The sequence below is a fragment of the Talpa occidentalis genome, unplaced genomic scaffold, assembly GCF_014898055.3.
Source record: "Talpa occidentalis isolate TD23 unplaced genomic scaffold, MPIMG_talOcc4v2.1 talOcc4.5, whole genome shotgun sequence".
In the NCBI taxonomy this organism is placed as follows: domain Eukaryota; kingdom Metazoa; phylum Chordata; class Mammalia; order Eulipotyphla; family Talpidae; genus Talpa; species Talpa occidentalis.
In genome coordinates, this window is record NW_023604861.1 from 1,248,179 (window position 1) to 1,266,912 (window position 18,734).

At 66.8% G+C, this 18,734-nt stretch overlaps 1 protein-coding gene across 1 annotated transcript in view; it reads left to right on the top strand.

Annotated features, from left to right (window-relative positions):
• The window catches only part of COL4A1 (collagen type IV alpha 1 chain), an 87,169-nt gene that overhangs the window by 55,461 nt on the left and 12,974 nt on the right, over positions 1-18,734 (top strand). Inside the window, exons 12-38 of the mRNA XM_037528695.2 lie at positions 121-162; positions 949-1,035; positions 1,446-1,472; positions 1,617-1,667; positions 2,790-2,834; positions 2,910-2,963; positions 4,333-4,374; positions 5,491-5,569; positions 5,926-5,961; positions 6,884-7,048; positions 8,959-9,054; positions 9,486-9,569; positions 9,968-10,038; positions 12,430-12,621; positions 12,991-13,159; positions 14,476-14,568; positions 14,651-14,755; positions 15,429-15,526; positions 15,897-16,047; positions 16,257-16,370; positions 16,837-17,004; positions 17,094-17,183; positions 17,357-17,509; positions 17,631-17,729; positions 17,824-17,913; positions 18,113-18,252; positions 18,580-18,706. Of these exons, the coding sequence (XP_037384592.1) occupies positions 121-162; positions 949-1,035; positions 1,446-1,472; positions 1,617-1,667; positions 2,790-2,834; positions 2,910-2,963; positions 4,333-4,374; positions 5,491-5,569; positions 5,926-5,961; positions 6,884-7,048; positions 8,959-9,054; positions 9,486-9,569; positions 9,968-10,038; positions 12,430-12,621; positions 12,991-13,159; positions 14,476-14,568; positions 14,651-14,755; positions 15,429-15,526; positions 15,897-16,047; positions 16,257-16,370; positions 16,837-17,004; positions 17,094-17,183; positions 17,357-17,509; positions 17,631-17,729; positions 17,824-17,913; positions 18,113-18,252; positions 18,580-18,706 (2,668 nt within the window). The remainder of the gene's footprint in view (positions 1-120; positions 163-948; positions 1,036-1,445; positions 1,473-1,616; positions 1,668-2,789; positions 2,835-2,909; positions 2,964-4,332; positions 4,375-5,490; positions 5,570-5,925; positions 5,962-6,883; positions 7,049-8,958; positions 9,055-9,485; positions 9,570-9,967; positions 10,039-12,429; positions 12,622-12,990; positions 13,160-14,475; positions 14,569-14,650; positions 14,756-15,428; positions 15,527-15,896; positions 16,048-16,256; positions 16,371-16,836; positions 17,005-17,093; positions 17,184-17,356; positions 17,510-17,630; positions 17,730-17,823; positions 17,914-18,112; positions 18,253-18,579; positions 18,707-18,734) is intronic.

Consider the following 18,734-nt stretch of genomic DNA (forward strand, 5'->3'; position numbering starts at 1 on the left):
CTGTGGGTGGAGGCTGTTGCCGTAAATCCACCATCTGTTGCATTTTATGTGACGCTTGCTGGATGTTTTTTGAACTAAGTAGGTGGCTCTAATAATGGAAGTCTAATTTTTAATCCACAGGGACAAATGGGCTTAAGTTTCCAAGGCCCCAAAGGCGACAAGGTGAGTGTGTGCTGCGCGGCAGGGTCTCCGGGCACAGCCAGGTCTGGCGGGAGGGCAGCGTCTGGGCACTCGCCCCACTTCCCGTGGGCCGGTGCCTGGGGAGGAGCTTCTCCTGGGTCTCTTCTTTTTGCCTCAGCTCCAGCCGCCTCCCCTCTCCCCAGACTCCAGCGCAGACTAGAGGGTCGGGGCGTGGCTGTGTCCTGCACTCACATGCGTGGCCGCGGCGTCTCGTGGCGTGTGCTGCTGTGCCTCAGGGCCGCTGCGCCTGCCGAGATGGGCTGCCTGACCCAGGGAGCCTCCTCCTGCCGTCGGGCTCAGGGCCTTCAGATTGTCCCGCTGAGACCTCATTTTCTGTGGCACAAGATGCCCTGGAGCAGGGTCTAGTTACATTTTATTTTATTTTATTTTTTAAAGATTTATTTATCTATGCACACAAGAGCTGGGGTGCAGGCCAGAGGTGTGGGAGTGGGGTGAGAGGACTCACCAGAGACAGAGTGGGGAGCAGAACAGGCGGGTCCGCTGAAACCCACTGCTGAGGGGAGCAGCAGGAGACAGGAGAGGGCTGCTGCGCCCTGGGGGTTGCTCCCTGGCCGGCCGGGGATGGAACTCGTGCTGCAGAGGCTGCGGATGGCCTCGTCGTGCTTCATAGTGCGGTGCTTAATCCCTTGCGCCGCCAGGGAGGCCCTCCAGTTACATTTTAAAAGCGGATTTTTTTAGGGTTTCCCCCTCCTCTGCACCTCTTTTCTCTGGAGTTGTCTTCACACCTGGTTAATTTTGCTTCCGCAGGGCGACCAGGGCGCCACCGGGCCTCCTGGGGTCCCCGGCCAGGCTCAGGTCATGGAGAAGGGCGAGTACGCCACGAAAGGAGAGAAGGTGAGGCCGGCTCTCCCGCCCGGGGAGAGAGGAACTGGGTCTGACTCCGCACCCCCGGCTGGGCTCAGCCTGGTTGGAAAACGGCTTCTAGGCCACAGCCCCAGGCCCTGAGCCTCCCGAGAGCAGAGGCGGGAGGACTGTGCCGGGAGGCGGCGTGAAGCCCACTCGCCACGCAGGGCCCGGGAGGGCGACGCGTCGGGGTGGGCTGGGTCGGCGAGGGAGACAGGCTGAGGCGGGCGGGAGGCCCAGCTGCGAGGAGCACGTCCCGGAGCCACAGCCCCGGCCGGCCGGCGCGGGGTGCGGGCGGGGGGCCCTGGGCTTGCCCGCCAGAGCTGGGCAGGCTCGCCTTCCCGCACGGGCTCCCGCGGCCGTCCCGAGCGCTCATCTCTCCTTAAATGATTTCCTTTTAGGGTCAAAAAGGCGAACCTGGCTTTCAGGTGAGTTCTTCACCATCATCCTTGTGTGTGGAGCAGCGTAATACGAGTTGCATGTTACGTGCAGTGCACCTCCCCTGACGTGCGGTATTTCCGTAATTCAGTATCTGCCTTCTGCCTAATACGTCCTCATTTTCGACGTTGCAGGGGAGGCCAGGCCTCGGCGAGAAAGGCGAACCTGGCAAGCCAGGGCCCCGGGTAAGTGCTTCCCAGCGGCTCTGGCTCTGCGCTGTGACCGCCTCCCCGCCCCAGGATGGACGAGGCTGTGTGTGTGTTGGGGGGCTGGCTGTCCTGTTCTCCGTGGGCTTCCCTGAAGCCCCCGTGCAGGAGGGGGGAGCCCTTCGAAGATGTCCTTGGGAGGGTGGCCCTGCATCGCTCAGAGGCCCCCCGAAACAGGCGGGGCCTCTTTGGGAGGGTCTTTGGGAGCTGCAGGGGGTCTTTGGGAGCTGCCGCCTGCTGGCCTCTCTGCACACCCCTGCCGCCTGCTCGGGCACAGGCTGCCTTAGCTGCTGCCCCTGGGTCAGGCCGAGCTCCCGCCAGCACCCAGGGGGGCATCCCGGGGCGCAGAGGCTCCAGGGCTGCTCCTGTGAGTCCCGGGCACAAGGCCCACCAGCTGGGAGGCCGAGCCGCCTCTGGCTTCTGCCCTGAGATGACCCGGCAGACCCCTGTTGAGGCGAGGGCTCTGCGTAGCCCTTCCACGCTGCTGTGGGGTCCGCTGTGCGGCCGGTGCGGCGGTGCCGAACCTGCGCGGGTCAGCGGGCAGGCGCTGAAGAGGCCTCCTCTCCGAGACTTCCTCTGGCCGCCGGGGTCCACGCCAGCTCTTGCACTGCCGCGCTGGGTCCCGGGCTCCTGGGGAGATGGCCGGGGGGCGGGCAGCGTCGCTCTCCCGCCTGGGCTGAAGCGGCTCGCGGCGAGCACACTGAGCTCTCATTTCTATGGGCACAGTTTTGCTTGTTTCTGGACCCCCAAAATAACCTACCACGTCACACCAAAAATACATTAGACGTCAAGAAGTGTAGCAGGTGGTAGAAGCGGGACTGCGGCCAGCACAGGCCGGGGGCGCAGGCCCGGGAGCCGGCTCCGCAGACACGCTGACGGCTGCTCCCGCGCGCCCGCTCTTGCTGAAAGTGGAAACTGCCCTGGGGGTTCTTTCGGGGAGCAAAAGCAGGCAGGGATGTAGGGCTTTTCTGTGCCAGCCTCGTGGCCAAACGTGAACCTCGGAAAAGCGGGGACGCCTGTGCTTGAATCAGAGCCCGCTGGACGGCCTCTCCATTTTCATCTTTAATGAAGTTTTAATGGGGCGCCTTTTTTTTTGTACAGGGAAAGCCTGGAAAAGACGGTGAAAAGGGAGAGCGAGGGAGTCCGGTAAGTCTCCTCTGCAATTTTGAAAAGCGAACGTGACCGCTGCCGGCTAACGACCACCCCGTCTTCTCTTTCCAGGGCACCCGCGGAGACCCGGGGTACGGGGGGCTCCCCGGCCGAGACGGCGCCAAGGTAAATGACAACGTGATTTTGATTCTGATTTTTCGACCTCCGTGTGTAGTTCAACCGAGACGTGTCTCCCACAACCAAGGACCCCAGACCGAAAAACCAAAAATGCCTCGGGCTCCATGTGCCCCTCAGCACAGCTCTCGGGGCTCACTGGTGATGTCACGCTTTAAAGAAAAACTCCCCCCATCAGGTTTTTGTGTCTTTTGTAGTGGGCTTGTCTGTCCTGATCGTAGGCAGTGGACTCTGCAGCAGGAGGCCGTGACGAGACAGCAGAGCCCGGTCTGTCGACCCTGGACGCGGTCAGCAGTGACCGTCTCCTTGCTGGACACGTCTTGTGTCCACTTTCCAGCATAACTTGCGGCCGTTTCGGTGCTGGCCAGTGTGCCTGTCCATGTGCCGGTTGCTGTGTGGCGTTGAGGCGATTTCCACGTCTTTGTGGTGACAGGTGTTCTCTCACTTGTCTGGTCCCTTCCACGTCGCGGTTCCTGCCGGTGTCACTGCTGCCTCGACGCCGAGGCTCTCTTGGGGAAGCCTGGCCGTGGCCACCCCCGCGGCTGCTTTGCCTTTTGATCAGGAGCTGGTCGCGGGGTCTCCGCTGCAGGGGGGCTGAGGCCCGCGCAGCCCGCACGGCTCGCGAGCGCGGGGACGGCCTTCCCCAGCAGGGCACAGGCGCCCGCTGCGGCCAGGCTCTGAGAAGAAAAGCTGAGGCTGTTGCGTGGAAGACGCGCTGGGACTGTGTCAGCTGAGATTTTAAGTCCCAGGATATTTCTAAAGTGTCTCATACTGAAGTGGGAAAAGCCCAAACGTGCAGCTGCGGGCTGACGCCTTCGTTCGAAAGGAAAGGCGGCCCGTGGGGGGTCACGGCACGTCGCCCCGTCCTTCTGTGAGGCGACGGGCCGGTCTCCGGCCCCGGGGACGGTCAGCCCCAGGCAGGTGGGGTTTACTCCCCCGACGCGCTCAGGCCTGGCTGGCTTGAAGAGAAGCCGAGAAACCATAAATGCCCTTTATTAGCGCAGGCGGTGCAGGCTCAGACAGCGGAATCGGAACCCTCGGGTAAAGGATTTCTCTAAGGAAATGTGTTTGCAAATCTTCCTCTCTTCATTTTAGTTGTTGTCCTGTGACTGAGAACCTGCAGGTGCTAACTCAGCCAGCAGTGACCCCTGGGGGCTGAGGGCAGCACCGGCCTGGTGTGGACAGGCCGTCCGTGAGGGCCTCTCTGAGACGGGGCGCGGCCAGGGCCGGGAGGGGGTTTCAGTGCACGCGGCCACCTTCTCTGGTGTTCCAAAAAAAGACCCAAAAAACTCCAGCGCCGCTTTCTGCAGGAAAACCTTTACAATGGAAAAGCACAGCCACGTTCTTTTCCCTTTTGTAGGGAGACAAAGGCGAAGCGGGACCCCCGGGCCCACCCGGCATCGTGAGTACCGGCTGCGCGGGGTCTGCGTGGGGGGGCTGCCCGCGGGGGCTGCGTGCTCAGAGGGGCACCTGAGAGTTTGTGTGGCCTGGGGTTTGGGGTTCGGGGCTCACTCTGTCGTATTTTGACAATTCCTGCCAACCTTTGACCACTGCAGATGAAAAGATTTGCATGTGTATAAAAATATTAGCTGCGCATCTGGGGACTTTCCCAGGAAATGGGCCATTGCTGCGCACCCGCCCGTCCTACCAAAATGAGTTTCAGTCTTGCGAGTCACGCCTCAGCTTCTGTCCACAAGCGACCTTCCACAGTCCCACGGCACAGCGCGTCCTGCTGCCGTCGGTGGCCAGGCGCCCGTCTGTGTCGGGGCCCTGGGGAGGCGGCGGTGCTTGGCTCTGCCCACCTTGCAACGCTGTGGGCTGTGTGTGAGGTTGCATGTGTGCGTGTGTGCGTGCGTGTGTGTGTGTGTGTGTGTGTGGGGCTTTGGATGGCTCCCCCCACACTTCAGGAGGCTGTTGGAGCAGAGCATTGCCCCCCGGGACTCCGCCCCCCACGTACGCCCCGCTGCCTGTCCCACCTTGTGGGCTTCGGGGAGCAGGACTAGAGCAACCTGCTTTACCTTCGGGCGCCGGCAGGTTCCCGTAGCGGCCTTCATGGTCGCAGGATCGCGGGCAGCGTGTGGCGCGCGTGGCTTCAGTGGCGGTCAGGCGGGCCAGGCCGCTTCCTTTAACAGCCCAGCAGTGTGTCTGGCCCAGCCCCAAGGCCTCGGGAAGTCCCCACTCAGGCCGCTTAAAAACAAGCAACACCTCTCTGGCGGCGCGAGCGCCCCGCCGCGGCTGCCGGAGGAGACCGAGGGTGTTTGTCCGCGGGCTCCCTCGAGGAGACCCCTCGCGCGCTGCTGCGGGCCCTGGGGACGCCGGGCCTGAGCCTCGGCTCCCGGCTCCCGACTGCCCGCTGGCAGCTCAGCCGCAAATCACTGGCGAGGAAGCCGCTGCCTGGGGGTCCTCTGCGGGGTGGGGGCGCGCGTGTCCACGGGACACGCCTCCAGACGCCCCTGCGCCCGCCCCCCTCCCCGCGGTGCGTGGACGCCACACGCTCACCTGCGCTCCTCTCGTCCAGGGCGACGGCGCGTTGGGCGAGAAAGGAGACCGCGGGCACCCGGGGGCTCCGGGGCTGAGAGGGGAGCCCGGCCCCAAAGGCAAGTCCCCTCCCTTCCCCCTGTGCCTCCTCTTCCCTCCCCTCACCCCTCCCTCATCCCATCACCCCCTCCCTTCCCCCCCTTCCCCCCCCCTCCCTGCGCCTCCCTGCTCCCCTTGCCCTCACTCTCTCCATTTCCGCCCTCGGGCACTCGCCCCCCAGGATGCCCGTTCCCACCCTGAGGACCTGCTGCTGCTGCTGCTGCTGCTGCTGCTGCTGCCCTCAGGCTGCAGCCCGTGGGGCGGCTCCTGCCCATGGGGCTGGCTGTCAGGCCCCAGGCTCTGCCCTGGAGCAGCGACCCGGCTCCGAGTGAACCAGCGCAGCTGCTCAGTGGGCCTGTCTCCCCCTCTTTTTCAGGGTTGCCAGGATTGCAAGGCCAGCCGGGCCCTCCAGGTGAGCACCCTTAAAGGACGCTTTCAGGATGTTTGCGCCACATCTCTGTGGCTTACGTCCTCACGCAAGTGCAAGGCTTGCACGGAGCGGTCAGCAGTGTGGCCGCCCAGTCAGTTATGAGGACACGGGCTGGTGGGGGGCTCACCTGTAAGTTATGCAGGGAGGCTGGCCCTGCCTCTCGGGCCGACCACTGCCCTGCCCCCCACCTGCCCCCACCCCCTCAGCAACCAGGCGCCCCGATTTCCAGCACGGGCAGGCTCTTCCCCCATCTCGGGACACCCCTGTTCTCAGTCCCGAGCTGACCAGCTGCATCTGCCCCTCAGAGGCCTTGTCTTTGGGCTCAGCCCCGCCCTGCACTGCCCAGGCTGCTGCTCTGCCTGACCCAGAGGCCAGAACTGCCTGGGTCCTGGGGCTGGGGGCGCCCCCTCCCTCCTGCTCCTCCTCCCCATGGCAGGTGCCTCTTCTCCTGCAGCCTCCGGGGCCAGGCCCCCGCAGCGTCACCTGCCCACTCAGGTCGCTAAGCCGTGGTATCTGTCCCCTAAAGTGCTGGCGCTGGACTCTGCTCTGCGCCCAGGCCTCCTGCCCTGACTGCAAACCCTTTTACTGCACCCCCTGCTCCCCCTAACTGGCCTGCGGCTTTTCCTCTGCTGTCGACCGGGACCATGCGCCTGGGTTCGTGGCTCTTTCCGCTGATGCCCTAAGTGTGCCCGAGCCCCCCTCTGCGGCCTTTACATCACGTGCCCGGAAAGAAAGTCTCGGGCTCTTACCATCCACCGGCGAGTCCCTCCCCCAGGCTGCTTGCGGCCGGCGGCTGTCGGCTGCAGGTGGCCGCCCCACTGGCTGGCCTGCCCTCGCCGTGGGAGCACCGCGCCGCGAGCAGAGGCAGAAACCCTAGGCCGACCCTCTTCTGTTCCTCTTCCAGGCTTCCCGGTCCCGGGGCAGCCCGGCCCCCCCGGCTTCCCCGGCGAGAGGGGAGAGAAGGGCGACCGTGGCTTCCCAGGAACGTCTCTGCCAGGCCAGAGTGGACAGGACGGGCTCCCGGGACCCCCTGGACCTCCTGGCCCCCCGGGGCGGCCCGGCCACACCAGTGAGTCCCTCTGGGGCTGGTCTGCGTGGAGGATGGGGTGCGGGGCGCTCGGGTCCAGGGTGCTCGATTCGTGACGGTGGGTTCACACCGGGTCCACGGCTGCTGTCGCCCCCACGGCCGGCACGGCCACGGTAATGAAGCTGCTCAAAGGGCCCAGCCCGTCTTGCCGGCCCTGAGGCTCCTGTGTCCAGACCTGCTGAGCTGTGCGTCTCCCTCTGCGAGCAGCGCTGCCTGGTGCTCTGGGCTGGATCACACCGATGTGCCCCTGGGGGCTGCTGTGGGGGCCGGCTGCACACCGCGGGGCCGTGCTGGCGGCCTCAGATGTGAGCGGCACTTTGCGTGGGTTTCCCGACGTCAGCCGGCCCCCGCAAAGCTGAGCACAGGGCCTAAGCTCTTGATTCAGTTTTGGGTCCATGATCCCAGGGCAAAGTGAAGAATGTTCCAGAGGATTTGCTAGTGTCACTGTGGGGACATGCCTGATGCACTGGGGTCTCGCCCTGTGCTCCGAGCCCTCTGGGCATCACGCTCTGTGAGGGTCTCCGTGTGCAGCCCCTGGGCCCTCCTTGGGCTCTGATTTCAGCTTCCCTAGGAAAGGCCAGTTGGACGTGTCGCCAGGGGTGGTATGGGGCCAGCTGTCACTTCCCTGGGACACCCCCTTCTCGTGTGGCTCTGGGAAACGTGGAGACTGCCAGCGGGGCGCCCGTTGGCCCCTCCTCCTGCGGCCCTTCTCTCTGCATGTCTGGGAGGAGGCCCTAGTGTCCGCGGGGCCGGGGCCAGCTGGCCCGCCACCAGCCTTGCCGTGCGTCCCGGCCTGCCCCCTGGGAGATGCAGGCCCCCAGTGCTGGGTTGCCCTGGGAGACCCCGAGAAGGGGCTCCCGTGGTGCTGTGTGCTCGAGGCCACCCTGGGCCTGGCCCCAGGTGCTCTTGGCCTGACCGAGGCTCTTCCGCGGAGTCTGTTCAGGCGGAGCTAGAGGCCCTGCAGGTTGTTGCGGTCGCGCTGGCCTGGGGGGGATGCACCTGGGAACAAGGGTGAAGCCTCCAGCCTAGACACCTCCTCTGTGAGCTCGTCTCTCGGGGGCGTCTCTTGGAGGCCGTGGGGTCAGCGTGCTCGCAGCCTGCGGGCTGTAGCTTCAGCTGCCCAGGCTGCGGCGGAGGGACTGTGGGCAGGACGGGCGCCACTGGCCCTCCCTGAGCTGGGGTGCCCGGAAGCGTGGAAGCCGGCCTCTCTCCCCACCCGGTGGCCCGAAGCCGTTTGTCTCACAATAGCAATGGCAGCCACAGAGGCGGAAGCCCCCGCAGTTTGTGGGCTGACCCACAGCTTCGGTACTGGCGGGCTGGGCGTTTCGTGCCTGGGGGCCAGCGCCCGCTGTTCTGCAGGAGAAGCAGAAGCAGGGGAGGAGCCTCACGACCTCGGCCGCATGACCTGGCCCTCTGCACCGCAGCTCACGCTGTTTACAGCTCACTGCTGGCAACCTGGCCCATGAAGCCAACGAGGGGTCCCCAGGGTGTCTCTGTGAGCCGCCCTTGGGGTGGGGAGCAGCCCCGGCGCCAGGACGGCGTCCTGCGGGCAGGGGCGCAGCTCATGCTCTGGCTTGGAGATTGTCCCATCACGCCTTGCCCCTTGTGGAAAGCACGGCCTAAGAAAAAATATGTATCATTGGTCCCACTTTAGCTAGAAAAAACATCTGAGTCCTATATAAACGATTCACCAAACAGACGTGACTAGAAGGTGGAGACCCCAACAGTTGACTGTGTGGGTCCACTGAGCTTTGTTACTTTGGGGCGCCAGGTTTTCTCGCCCCCTTTGTCCCTTGCTGGACACTCAGGCTGCCCGCAGGTCCCAGCTGTTGACAATAGGGCGCTGTGGGCTTGCAGACACATCTGACCCCACAACTCTCAATGCATTTCAGATGGAATCGTGGAATGCCAGACTGGACCCCCAGGCGATCAGGGTCCCCCTGGAACTCCAGGGCACCCCGGGCTCACGGGAGAGGTTGGAGAGAAAGGTAAGAGGTTTAGATCATGCCTTGTTTGGGGTGCAGCCTGTAGCTGCGTGTGTGCTAGCGTGGGCTGTCCGGCGGGGAGTGGGGAGCAGTGCCCAGGGCAGGGGTCAGGTCTAGGCCAGAGCCCCCTTGGCTGAAGCAGCAAGTCAAAGTGAGGGGTTTCCGCAGCAGACCATCGGGAGGGTCCTGTGAGGTGTGGCCGGGGCACTCCTGGGCTCCGGCTGCTCTGGCAGGGCGGGGTCTGCCCTGCTGGGCGGGGTCCCGTGACGGTGCTGAGGTAGTGCGGGCACAGAGGCACCAGGGCCGCCGCTGGCTCCGCAGGCCGGGAGGACCTGCACCGTTGGTGCTGGCCCTCTGGGCACTTCCGTTCTGTGGAGACACCATGGGGACTTCTGTCCACTCCTCACCGTCCACCCCTCTGTCTCCCTCCTTAGGTCAGAAAGGAGAGAGCTGCCTCATCTGCGACACCACCGGGCTCCGTGGGCCTCCCGGTCCTCAGGGTCCCCCTGGAGAAATAGGTGAGTCCCAGGGGAGAGGGGATGGGGGGACCCTTCGCAGACTGGAAGGACAGCTGACATTGGGGTCAGCGGTCAGCGCCCTGGGACCTGTGCACACTGCTGGGAAGGGCCAAGGGGCCCCACTTGCGAGTCCGCCAGGCGTTCCTGGTTCCTGGTCTGTCACGAGGCTCCCGGCCCCAGGCTTGGGCACTGTCCCCGGGGGAGTTGCCCGGATGCTTCTGGAGGGCCCGGGCAGGTGGGCGGGCGGGCGCGAGCTCCCGTGTCCACCGCTGCCTCGGGCCCTGTACCCGCGCCTCACGCAGAGACCCGTGTGCTCTCTCTCGAGTCCTGGAGAGTCTCGGGTCTGGGACTCCGGGCGGTGCCTGGGCCGCGGCTGACGCCTCTCCCCTCTCCCGAAGGCTTCCCGGGACAGCCAGGTGCCAAGGGCGACAGAGGCGTGCCTGGCAAGGACGGCCTGGAAGGCGTGCCCGTAAGTGACCCGCGTGGCCAGCAGGGGCGGCTGCCCCGCACCTGGCGGGAGTGGGGCCCTTTGTTGCCGTCGGGGGCCTGGGGAGCGGGGAGGGCTGTGAGGTCCAGAACCATCTCCACCGCTGGCTGCTCACCTGGCCAGAAACCATGTGGCTGCCGGGTGCAGGCGTGGCCGTGGGCTGTCCCTCCCCCGGCTCCTGGCCGCCCGCGGGCGCTGAGGCCTGCGTCTGCCCGCGCCCGGCCCCTCCACCGGGAAGAGCGGCTGCTTCCGTCCGGGGCGCGGAGTGCTCCTTGGTAAAGCAGGGAGCGTTTTGAAAATGCCCATCACCGACGCCAGCGTTTGAAAGATGCCGTTTCACTCGTGGACGGCTCGCCAGCCCCCGGCCCGGGCCTTTCCGGGTAGACAGAGCAGCTGCTCACTTGTTGTCGTTTTCATTCTGTTTTAAAAGACACCCTGAGCCAGAAGGAGGGTAGGGAGAGCCTTCCATGTTGAGGAGAGCTTTTCAGCGCACGCGTCAGCTCTCTGCGCGTGGACGCCCCGGGCCTGCCGCCCGTCTCTGCTCTGCGGGCGCCGGGCGCGCGAGGTGTCCCGAGAGCCCTGTCTTCTCCTTCCTCTTTTCTGCCCTTTTTTCCTTCTGTCATAAATTGAAAGTCAAGTCTTTAGCCATGTTCTTTCATGATGTGGCTCTGTAAAATCCGTGATTTTAAAAAATATGTCAGGAAGCGTCTATAAAGGCAGATCAGAGCAAACGTCAGTTGACACGGGGATGAAACAGCTGGAATTCCGCGCAGTTTTCTCCTTTTGAAGTCGATCTTGGGTTTCTGCTTTCCAGACCTTCCCTGGTGCCGGGGAGCTAAGTTAGCCGTCACAGTTGTTTAAAAAACTTTCTAAACAAGGAGCGGCTCAGGGCTGGGAGCCCTGAGGGGCGGGGATCAAAGACCTTCTCAGGCTCGGAGACGCGAGGCGCTTACGGCGAGGACGTCCTGCTCCATCTGGCTGCGGCCCGCTCGCCGCCCGCCCCGGCTGCAAATCTAGGCAGAAGGGAAGAGAGCAGAGAAAGCGGGCCGGCCGAGGGGACATCCCGGGGAGGGAGAAAATGCACAGAAACGGGCAGCTGAACCCCAGTCCCGCACGCCCTCCCCGGGGGCCCTTCCTTCCTGCAGCGGGAGGAAGCGCCTGAAAGCTGTTTTCTGGGCACCTCGCTGGGAAAGAGAGCGAGTTCCCCTTTATTTGAAGTGGGGTCCCAGCGCCACGGTCTCACTGCCCCCCGGCCTTCTCTGCATTTGGGAGTTGGCTGGAGGCTGAAGCACTGTCGGGGCCCAGCGGGGCACCCCGGGAGCGGACCCACAGGGTTGGGGGCCCTGCGTCCCCCGGCCCAGATGGCACTTCTGCCCTGCGCTCGGGAGCCCGTGAACCTGCGGGGGGGTTGCTGGGGGTGACCCCAACTTTTCTCAGGGGAGTACTGCTCCCAGAACAGGAACCTAGTGGCCAATTGTCCCCCTCACGTGGCCAGCGCTGAATTTCAAGGCAACATCTGACTCGTTGCTCTCAAGAGTCGTGGCTTAGGAGCTTGACATGTTTCCACGAAGAAGCCCCGGCCGAGCCACGCGGCATCCAGGCCACTTACAAAAATCTGGATTTCACCATTAAATGGGTTGACAGCTGACGAGGTCATCATTGTCAAAGAATCTGCTGGAAGCTTCACGCTTCCAGCCAGGGGAGCGCCGGGCGACACTGCGCGGTGCCCTTCCCTGCGGACGCTCCAGCGCGGCCCGTGCGCCAGGCTAGAGCCGCGGGGAAGGAGGCCCCGCAGGCCGAGGCGCCTCTCCCCGCGCCCCAGCTGTGTCTGGAGGAGGAGGGCCCACGGGGCACGCCTTGAGGACTAGCTGTCCGGGAGCTGGAGAGGCCAGCACAGTCTCTGGGGAGGCTGACCCCACCCCGTGCTGGCGAGTGATTCTGGGCCCCCAGCGCCCCGTCCCGGTTCCTTCTCTCCCATAGAGGCCCCCTGCCCCCTTGGGCCCCATCCCACAGGCGCCCGCAGAGTCCAGGGTGCAGCGTGTGGTTTCCGTAACACGCAGACCCCAGCCCGCGTGGGAGCCAGGGGCTCTTTCTCTGCTCCTGGGCCTGGAAGTCCATGTTCAGTGAGTCCAGTGGCTGCTGCCAGGTTCAGTGGACACTGGCCCTCGTGGGGGACAGGACAGCTGCCCTCCGCCGTGGGCGGCACGCCCTGCCACCTTGGCCCCCCCCACGCCTGGTCTCTGGGCACTGGGAGAGGTGGCTCGCGTGGGCGTGGGCGACAGTGCGGTCTGCTCAGGGCCTGGTGGCGGCTCTGGCCTCGGCCTGCTTGGGTGGGTCTTTCCAGGGGTCACCGGGCTTTGCTTTTCTGCGTAGGGCCCTCAGGGTGTTCCGGGGCTGATGGGCCACCCAGGAGCCAAGGGAGAGCCCGGCGAGATCTACTTTGACATAAGCCTCAAGGGGGACAAGGGAGACCCCGGCTTCCCGGGACAGCCTGGCATGCCCGGCCGGGCAGGCACCCCAGGACGAGACGGCCTCAGCGGACTGCCCGGCCCCAAGGGCTCCCCGGTACGTGGCTTCTCCTCAGTGCGCTGGGGGCAATTGCGGGGGAGCTGGCCTCCTGCTCGTGGGCCCCTGAGCCCACCACGGGGTGATAGCCGGGGACCGGAAGACCCAGCGTGGGAGGGAGGGGAGGTGTAACGTGAGTGGCGTCAAGATTTTGTTTAGAAGATTCCGGTCTGGAGACCTCGCCCTGGGGGGGCTCCCCAGGCAGGCAGGGCCGGACGAGCTCCGGGGAGGGGTGCTGGGATCCCCCCGCGGTGACCCGGGCTGAGGGGAGGTCGGCAGCCAGCAGGGCGGCTGGACTCGGCTCTCCTCGCCGGCGCTGGAGCGCGGCGGGCGTGTGCGTGATGGGCTGCCGTGCTTGCTCCACCGCAGGGCTCCGTGGGACCGAAGGGAGAGCGTGGACCCCCCGGAGGCGTGGGGTTCCCTGGCAGTCGTGGTGACATCGGCCCCCCTGGGCCTCCGGGCTTTGGCCCCATCGGCCCCGTTGGCGACAAAGGACACGCGGGCTTCCCGGGAAGCCCCGGCTCCCCAGGCCAGCCAGGTGAGGCCCGACACAGGCGACAGCGCCGCTCAGGAGCGGGGGGAGCCCCGGACAGGCCCTCCTGTGGGCTCTGGGCCCTGTTCCCCATGGCCGCGGCGGGCAGGGTCCGTCCTGGCCACAGGAGCGGTGGTTTTCCTTGCAGCCAGCATGTCCGTGCCAGCGAGTCGGCCTCCGGCGAGGCCCCCACAGAGCCGTTGCTCTCCCTCCATTCCTGCTCCCCGCAGGGGACAGTCTGTTGTGGCCTCTGTGTCTCTGTCCCCAGCGGTGTCCCCCTAGCCCTGCCCGCGCCTGGGCCTCCCTCGAGTCCCATGGCGTTGGCAACAGCGTCCTCACCGGGTCCGTGGCCTGGCCCCTGCGGGCCGTCCTTCCTGTTGCTGCTTGTGTCCAGCACTGTGCTGGGGGGACGAGCGTGTGGTCAGCGAGACGCCGGCTCTGCCCCCAGCACTCCCAACCCCCCACTGCCATCGTGGGGGTGACGAGGGGCAGGCTTGGGGCGCCTCTGGCCCCCATAACTCATGAGCCGGCTGTGACTCAGGATGGAGCTGGGCGTTCGCACCTCCCCGGGGGCCCCGGGATGGCAGAGTAGAGGCCGGGCGGCCCCGAGGGTAGGAGGGCGTCCACCCCGAGGAAGGTCTCAGAAGCTGTGGAGACAGAGGGAGACTTGGCGACGAGGGGGCTGGGCTGCAGACCTGGGGGGCAGAGAGGAGGCTCCACTGGGCCCGGCTCCCACGTCTGGCCCGCGTGGCTTCACGAGCCCCCGTGGGGACCTGCATCCCCCGTCAGGACGAGGAGGTCAGGAGCCGCCGTCAGGGCGGACGCTGCTGTTCCGGTGGCGCCCCCTGTGCTGCAGTGGCCATCCTCATGGGTGGGCGGCGGGACTCCTGGTCAATTAGCTCCAAGCCGGGCCCCCGGGTGGCTGTTCTTCGTCCAGCAACATCCCACATGGCGACTGTGACGGCACATTCAGGGACAGGGGAGCCCGGCCAGCCCGGCCGTCCAGCGGTGCAGGTGGTGGGAGCCTGCCAGGCCGTGACGAGGAGAGACTCCCTTCTTGGCCAGAAACTGCCACCCAGACCCAGCTGGGGTTGCCCACAGGCAGCCTGGCAGGAGGGAGGGAGAAGCTTCTGGAAGGAGGAGAGCTGGCAGTGCTGCTGACCGGTGCCCAGGTTCTGCAGAGGCCCTTGGTCTCAGACCCAGGCGGCTGATCAGGACCCCGCGGCCCCCCAGGATTCTGGGGGCCGGGGTGGGGGCAGACGAGGCTGCCGTCCAGGTAGCGAGCTGGGCAGCTCTCACGCGGTCCCGGCTCTTTTGCGCAGGTCCCAAGGGTGAAGCAGGACAAACTGTCCCTCTACCTGGCCCCCCTGGAGCAGAAGGACGTCCAGGCTCCCCGGGTTTCCAAGGACCGCAAGGTACTGGCCGCGTCCGGTCCACGGGAGGTGCAGTGGAATGTTCCCACGTGAGCTCACGCTGGCCTTGGTCTGTTCACCACAGGTGACCGCGGCTTTCCTGGGACCCCAGGACGGCCGGGCCTCCCGGGAGAGAAGGGCGCCGCCGGGCAGCCTGGCGTTGGGTTTCCCGGGCCTCCGGGCCCCAAAGGTAAGCCTGCCGGACACACCCACGGAGCGGGGCCAGGGCTGCGGCCATGCCCCGACCCCTGCGGGTCAACACCAAGGGCCCATCCTTGGGTCTCACTCAGTGCTATGGAGAAAGGAGCAGCCCACAAGCTAGCGCCGGGCGGGGGGCCGGGCTGCAGGTCCTGGGCACCAGGGCCTCCCCGCAGAGGTTCTCCCTGGTAGTAGTGGGGACTGTGGGGCCTGGACACTGGCCCTGGAGGGGCTCACCCTCCTCAGAGGAGACACCTCCTGTCACACGGGGTCCACACCCACGCCTGCCCGTGCACCCTGGAGCTGTGAGGGCAGCGGGCAGGGTCAGGAAGCCCCTGCGCTCTGGGAACCAGGCATGTCTGACGCCCCCAGGGCCTGCAGCGTGGCGTGGCCTTGGAGAACCAGGAGCCTCCAGGGGCTTGCTTAGACGCGGGCCGGCAAGGCGGGTGGGCTTCGGGCCTGGGCGCCCCGCGGGGACTCTCCAGCACGGTCCTCACTGAGCTGACGGGAGTGGGGGGCACAGAGGTGGGAGGTGAGGGGGGACCACTAGGTGGGGCGGGCTGGGGCCGCCTCTGCGTCCTCCTGAGGCCAGGCCCAGCTGGCGGCCCTAAAGCAGGAGGTGGGAGTCCCATGACCACAGTGGCTTGTCCCCGCTGTCCCAACAGGTGTGGATGGCTTACCCGGAGAGATGGGGCCTCCTGGCAGTCCAGGTCGCCAGGGATTCAACGGCTTACCTGGCAGCCCAGGTGTGCCGGGCCAGAAGGTGAGTGCCCTCGGGAAGGCAGCCTCCAGCCTGGGCTCTAGTGGGTGCGGGCCCCGCACCCCTTAGCGGGCGTCAGCTGTCACGGCCCCGCCTGCGCTGTCGGCCACGGAGCTGCTCCTGGGGGCACAGGCACGGAGGACAGGAGCCCCGGGCTTCTGCTGCGCCCTTGGGGGAGCCGTCAGCTGATGGGGCGGACTTTGGAAAAGGGAAACAGTGGCATCAGCCACCTTCGGGCGAGCAGTGGGGTGGGGAGCAGGGAGCAGGCCCAGCCGCCCACTGGCCTCGTGCGCAGGCCTCTGGCCGGGGCCCTTCATGCGTGTGAGGTGGTCACGGCCCTGCTGGTGACCCTCTTCCCTGTCCTGGGTTTCAGGGAGAGCCTGGCATCGGACAGCCAGGGCTGAAAGGGTTGCCCGGACTTCCTGGCATCCCCGGCACCCCCGGGGAGAAGGGAAGCATTGGGGGACCAGGCATTCCTGGGGAGCACGGCGCTATCGGCCCCCCTGGCCTTCAGGGAAGCAGAGGTACTACCCCACGAGCCGCTGGGGCTGGGGCTGGGGCTGGGGCCGGGGCCGGTACTGGGAGTGGGGCTGGGGCCGGGACTGGGGTCCTGTCCTGGCTGAGTGCATGCTGAGAACTGGGGGAGCGGGCAGCCTTCTGTTCTGCTTGCTCACGGGGGTGTCGGGGACATACACTCCCCATGGTGTTTAGTCACCTCCTCCTCCGCATCCAGGTGACCCCGGACCTCCTGGAGCGCCAGGTCCCAAAGGAGCTCCTGGAGTCCCCGGAATAGGCCCCCCCGGAGCGATGGGCCCCCCTGGAGGGCAGGGGCCGCCAGGATCCTCAGGTGACGAGCCCTTCTCGGATGGTCTCCTCCCTGCTGCCCTGGTGTTGGGGGGGAGAGCAGGCGTCCCGGTGGGGGCGAGCTCTGCCTGGGCCTCCCCGCCGCCTGTTCAGCCCCGTCTGCCTCGGGTGGCCGGACCCCGGGCTCACTGTCGGCCGCAGGGGCCACTGTGGGTCCCTCGCAGGGAGTCCCCAGGCACAGCCTCCTGGCCGGCGACTCCAGAACTGGTGGCAGGTGGGGGCAGGACGTCCTGAGGGGCGTGTGCCGGGACAAGGGTGCTCGGCCCCGTTCCCGTGGGCAGAGAGCCTGGGCCAGCCACGGCGGGCGGGTGGGGCTGGGCGGGACGGTCACACTCCCAGACGCTGCACCGAGGCCCAGGGGGCAGGTCACCTCCTCTCTGCCACCTTCACGCACCCCAGGCCCAGTGCACGCTGGGGCCTCCGCTCCACTGACGGTGTCCCCTCCCCAGGTCCCCCCGGAGTGAAAGGAGAGAAGGGCTTCCCTGGATTCCCGGGCCTGGACATGCCCGGCCCCAAAGGAGACAAGGGCACTCAGGGGCTCCCCGGCCTCACGGGGCAGTCGGGGCTCCCGGGCCTTCCTGGACAGCAGGGCACGCCCGGGCTGCCCGGCTTCCCAGGTCAGTGGGCTGTGGCCAGGGGGTGGGGAGGGGGCGGGGGCCGCGGCCTGGACTGGTGTCAGCTTCCCTGCCCTTCCGTTTGGCCACAGGTCCCAAGGGCGAAATGGGCGTCATGGGGACCCCAGGGCAGCCTGGCTCGCCAGGACCTGCAGGCACCCCAGGATTGCCAGGCGAAAAAGGTAGGAGCCGCCGGCGGCAGAGGAACCCCTCGTGTGTCTCGTGAATTCCGGAAACTTCCTGGCCGTGGCCCGGGGCTTCCGCGTGACGGGACACGCCGCCGAGCCCTTTCTGGACGGCTTCCCCCGCGCGGCGCCGGCTGCAGGCCCGGCTCACCGCACCTCTCCCCCCGCAGGGGACCTCGGCTTCCCCGGCTCCTCCGGGCCCAGGGGAGACCCTGGCTTCAAAGGCGATAAAGGCGACGTCGGGCTCCCGGGCATACCCGGGTCCATGGACAAAGTGGACATGGGCAGCATGAAGGGGCAGAAGGGGGACCAGGGAGAGAAAGGTACGGGGTGCTGACGCGGGGTCAGGCGGGCAGCTGTTCTCCACGCCAGACCCCCGGCGTTTCCACGGGTTTGCCTGGTTCTAAGGCGACGTGGCCACGGGGCTCGCTCTCTGATTCGTAGGACAAATTGGACCCACCGGAGATAAAGGATCCCGGGGCGACCCGGGGACCCCAGGCGTGCCGGGGAAGGACGGCCAGGCGGGGCACCCTGGCCAGCCAGGTACCGCGTGGGCGTCAGCGTCGCGGGCAGGGCTCGCGCTGGGGCCGGGCTCCGTGCTTCCCGGACTCACCGCCGCGCGTGTCTGTCGTCCCAGGACCTAAAGGTGACCCGGGCATAGGCGGGACCCCAGGTGCGCCGGGGCTGCCTGGACCGAAAGGCTCGATTGGCGGCATGGGCATGCCAGGTGCGTGGGTGCGGAAGGGCCCGGCGCGGGTGCTGGGTGGCGGCGGAGCGGGCAGGTGCTGGGGACGCCACCGGCAGCGGGTCCCCTGGCCGAGCGAGGGCCCATAGAGACAGGCCGGCGCCTCCGTCTCGGCTGCTGGGAGGTGCGTGTGTGGAAGAGCAGCTCCCGCATCATGCATCCTCCTGTCGCCTGTTCGTAGGAACCCCTGGAGAGAAGGGGGTGCCTGGGATCCCCGGCCCGCAGGGCATCCCTGGCTTGCCCGGAGAGAAGGGCACCAAAGGAGAGAAGGGGCAGGCGGGGATACCCGGCACTGGGATCCCCGGACGGCCCGGCGACAAGGTGAGAGCCCCGGCGGGGACCCCCGACGCATGTCCGCATGGGGTGCTGCACGCAGACCAGTGCATCTCGCTGGACGTAGAGTGACCAACCCCCGCCCTGGGGGCTCCTGGGGCCTGGTGGGGGGGGCACTGGCTCCGAGAACCAGAGGGGGGCGGGACAGGGAGCCCCAGCTCCGCGCCGTTCCCTGGCGTCCGGCGTCCACGCCCGAGGTGGGCTCGGAGCGGGTGGGAAGCTGGGGTCTCACGCCGTGTGCACAGCTCCAGACGGCGCCTGCTCCGGGGGCGCCGGGAGCCGGTGGACAGCTCACGGCCTGATTTTCACTCACAGGGAGACCAAGGCCTGGCAGGCTTCCCCGGAACCCCGGGACAGAAGGGGGAGAAGGGCAGCGCCGGGATCCCAGGGATTCCGGGGTCCCCCGGCCCCAAAGGCTTGCCCGGGAGTGTCGGCTATCCAGGTAGGCGGCCAGCCCCCTGGCTTGGGGT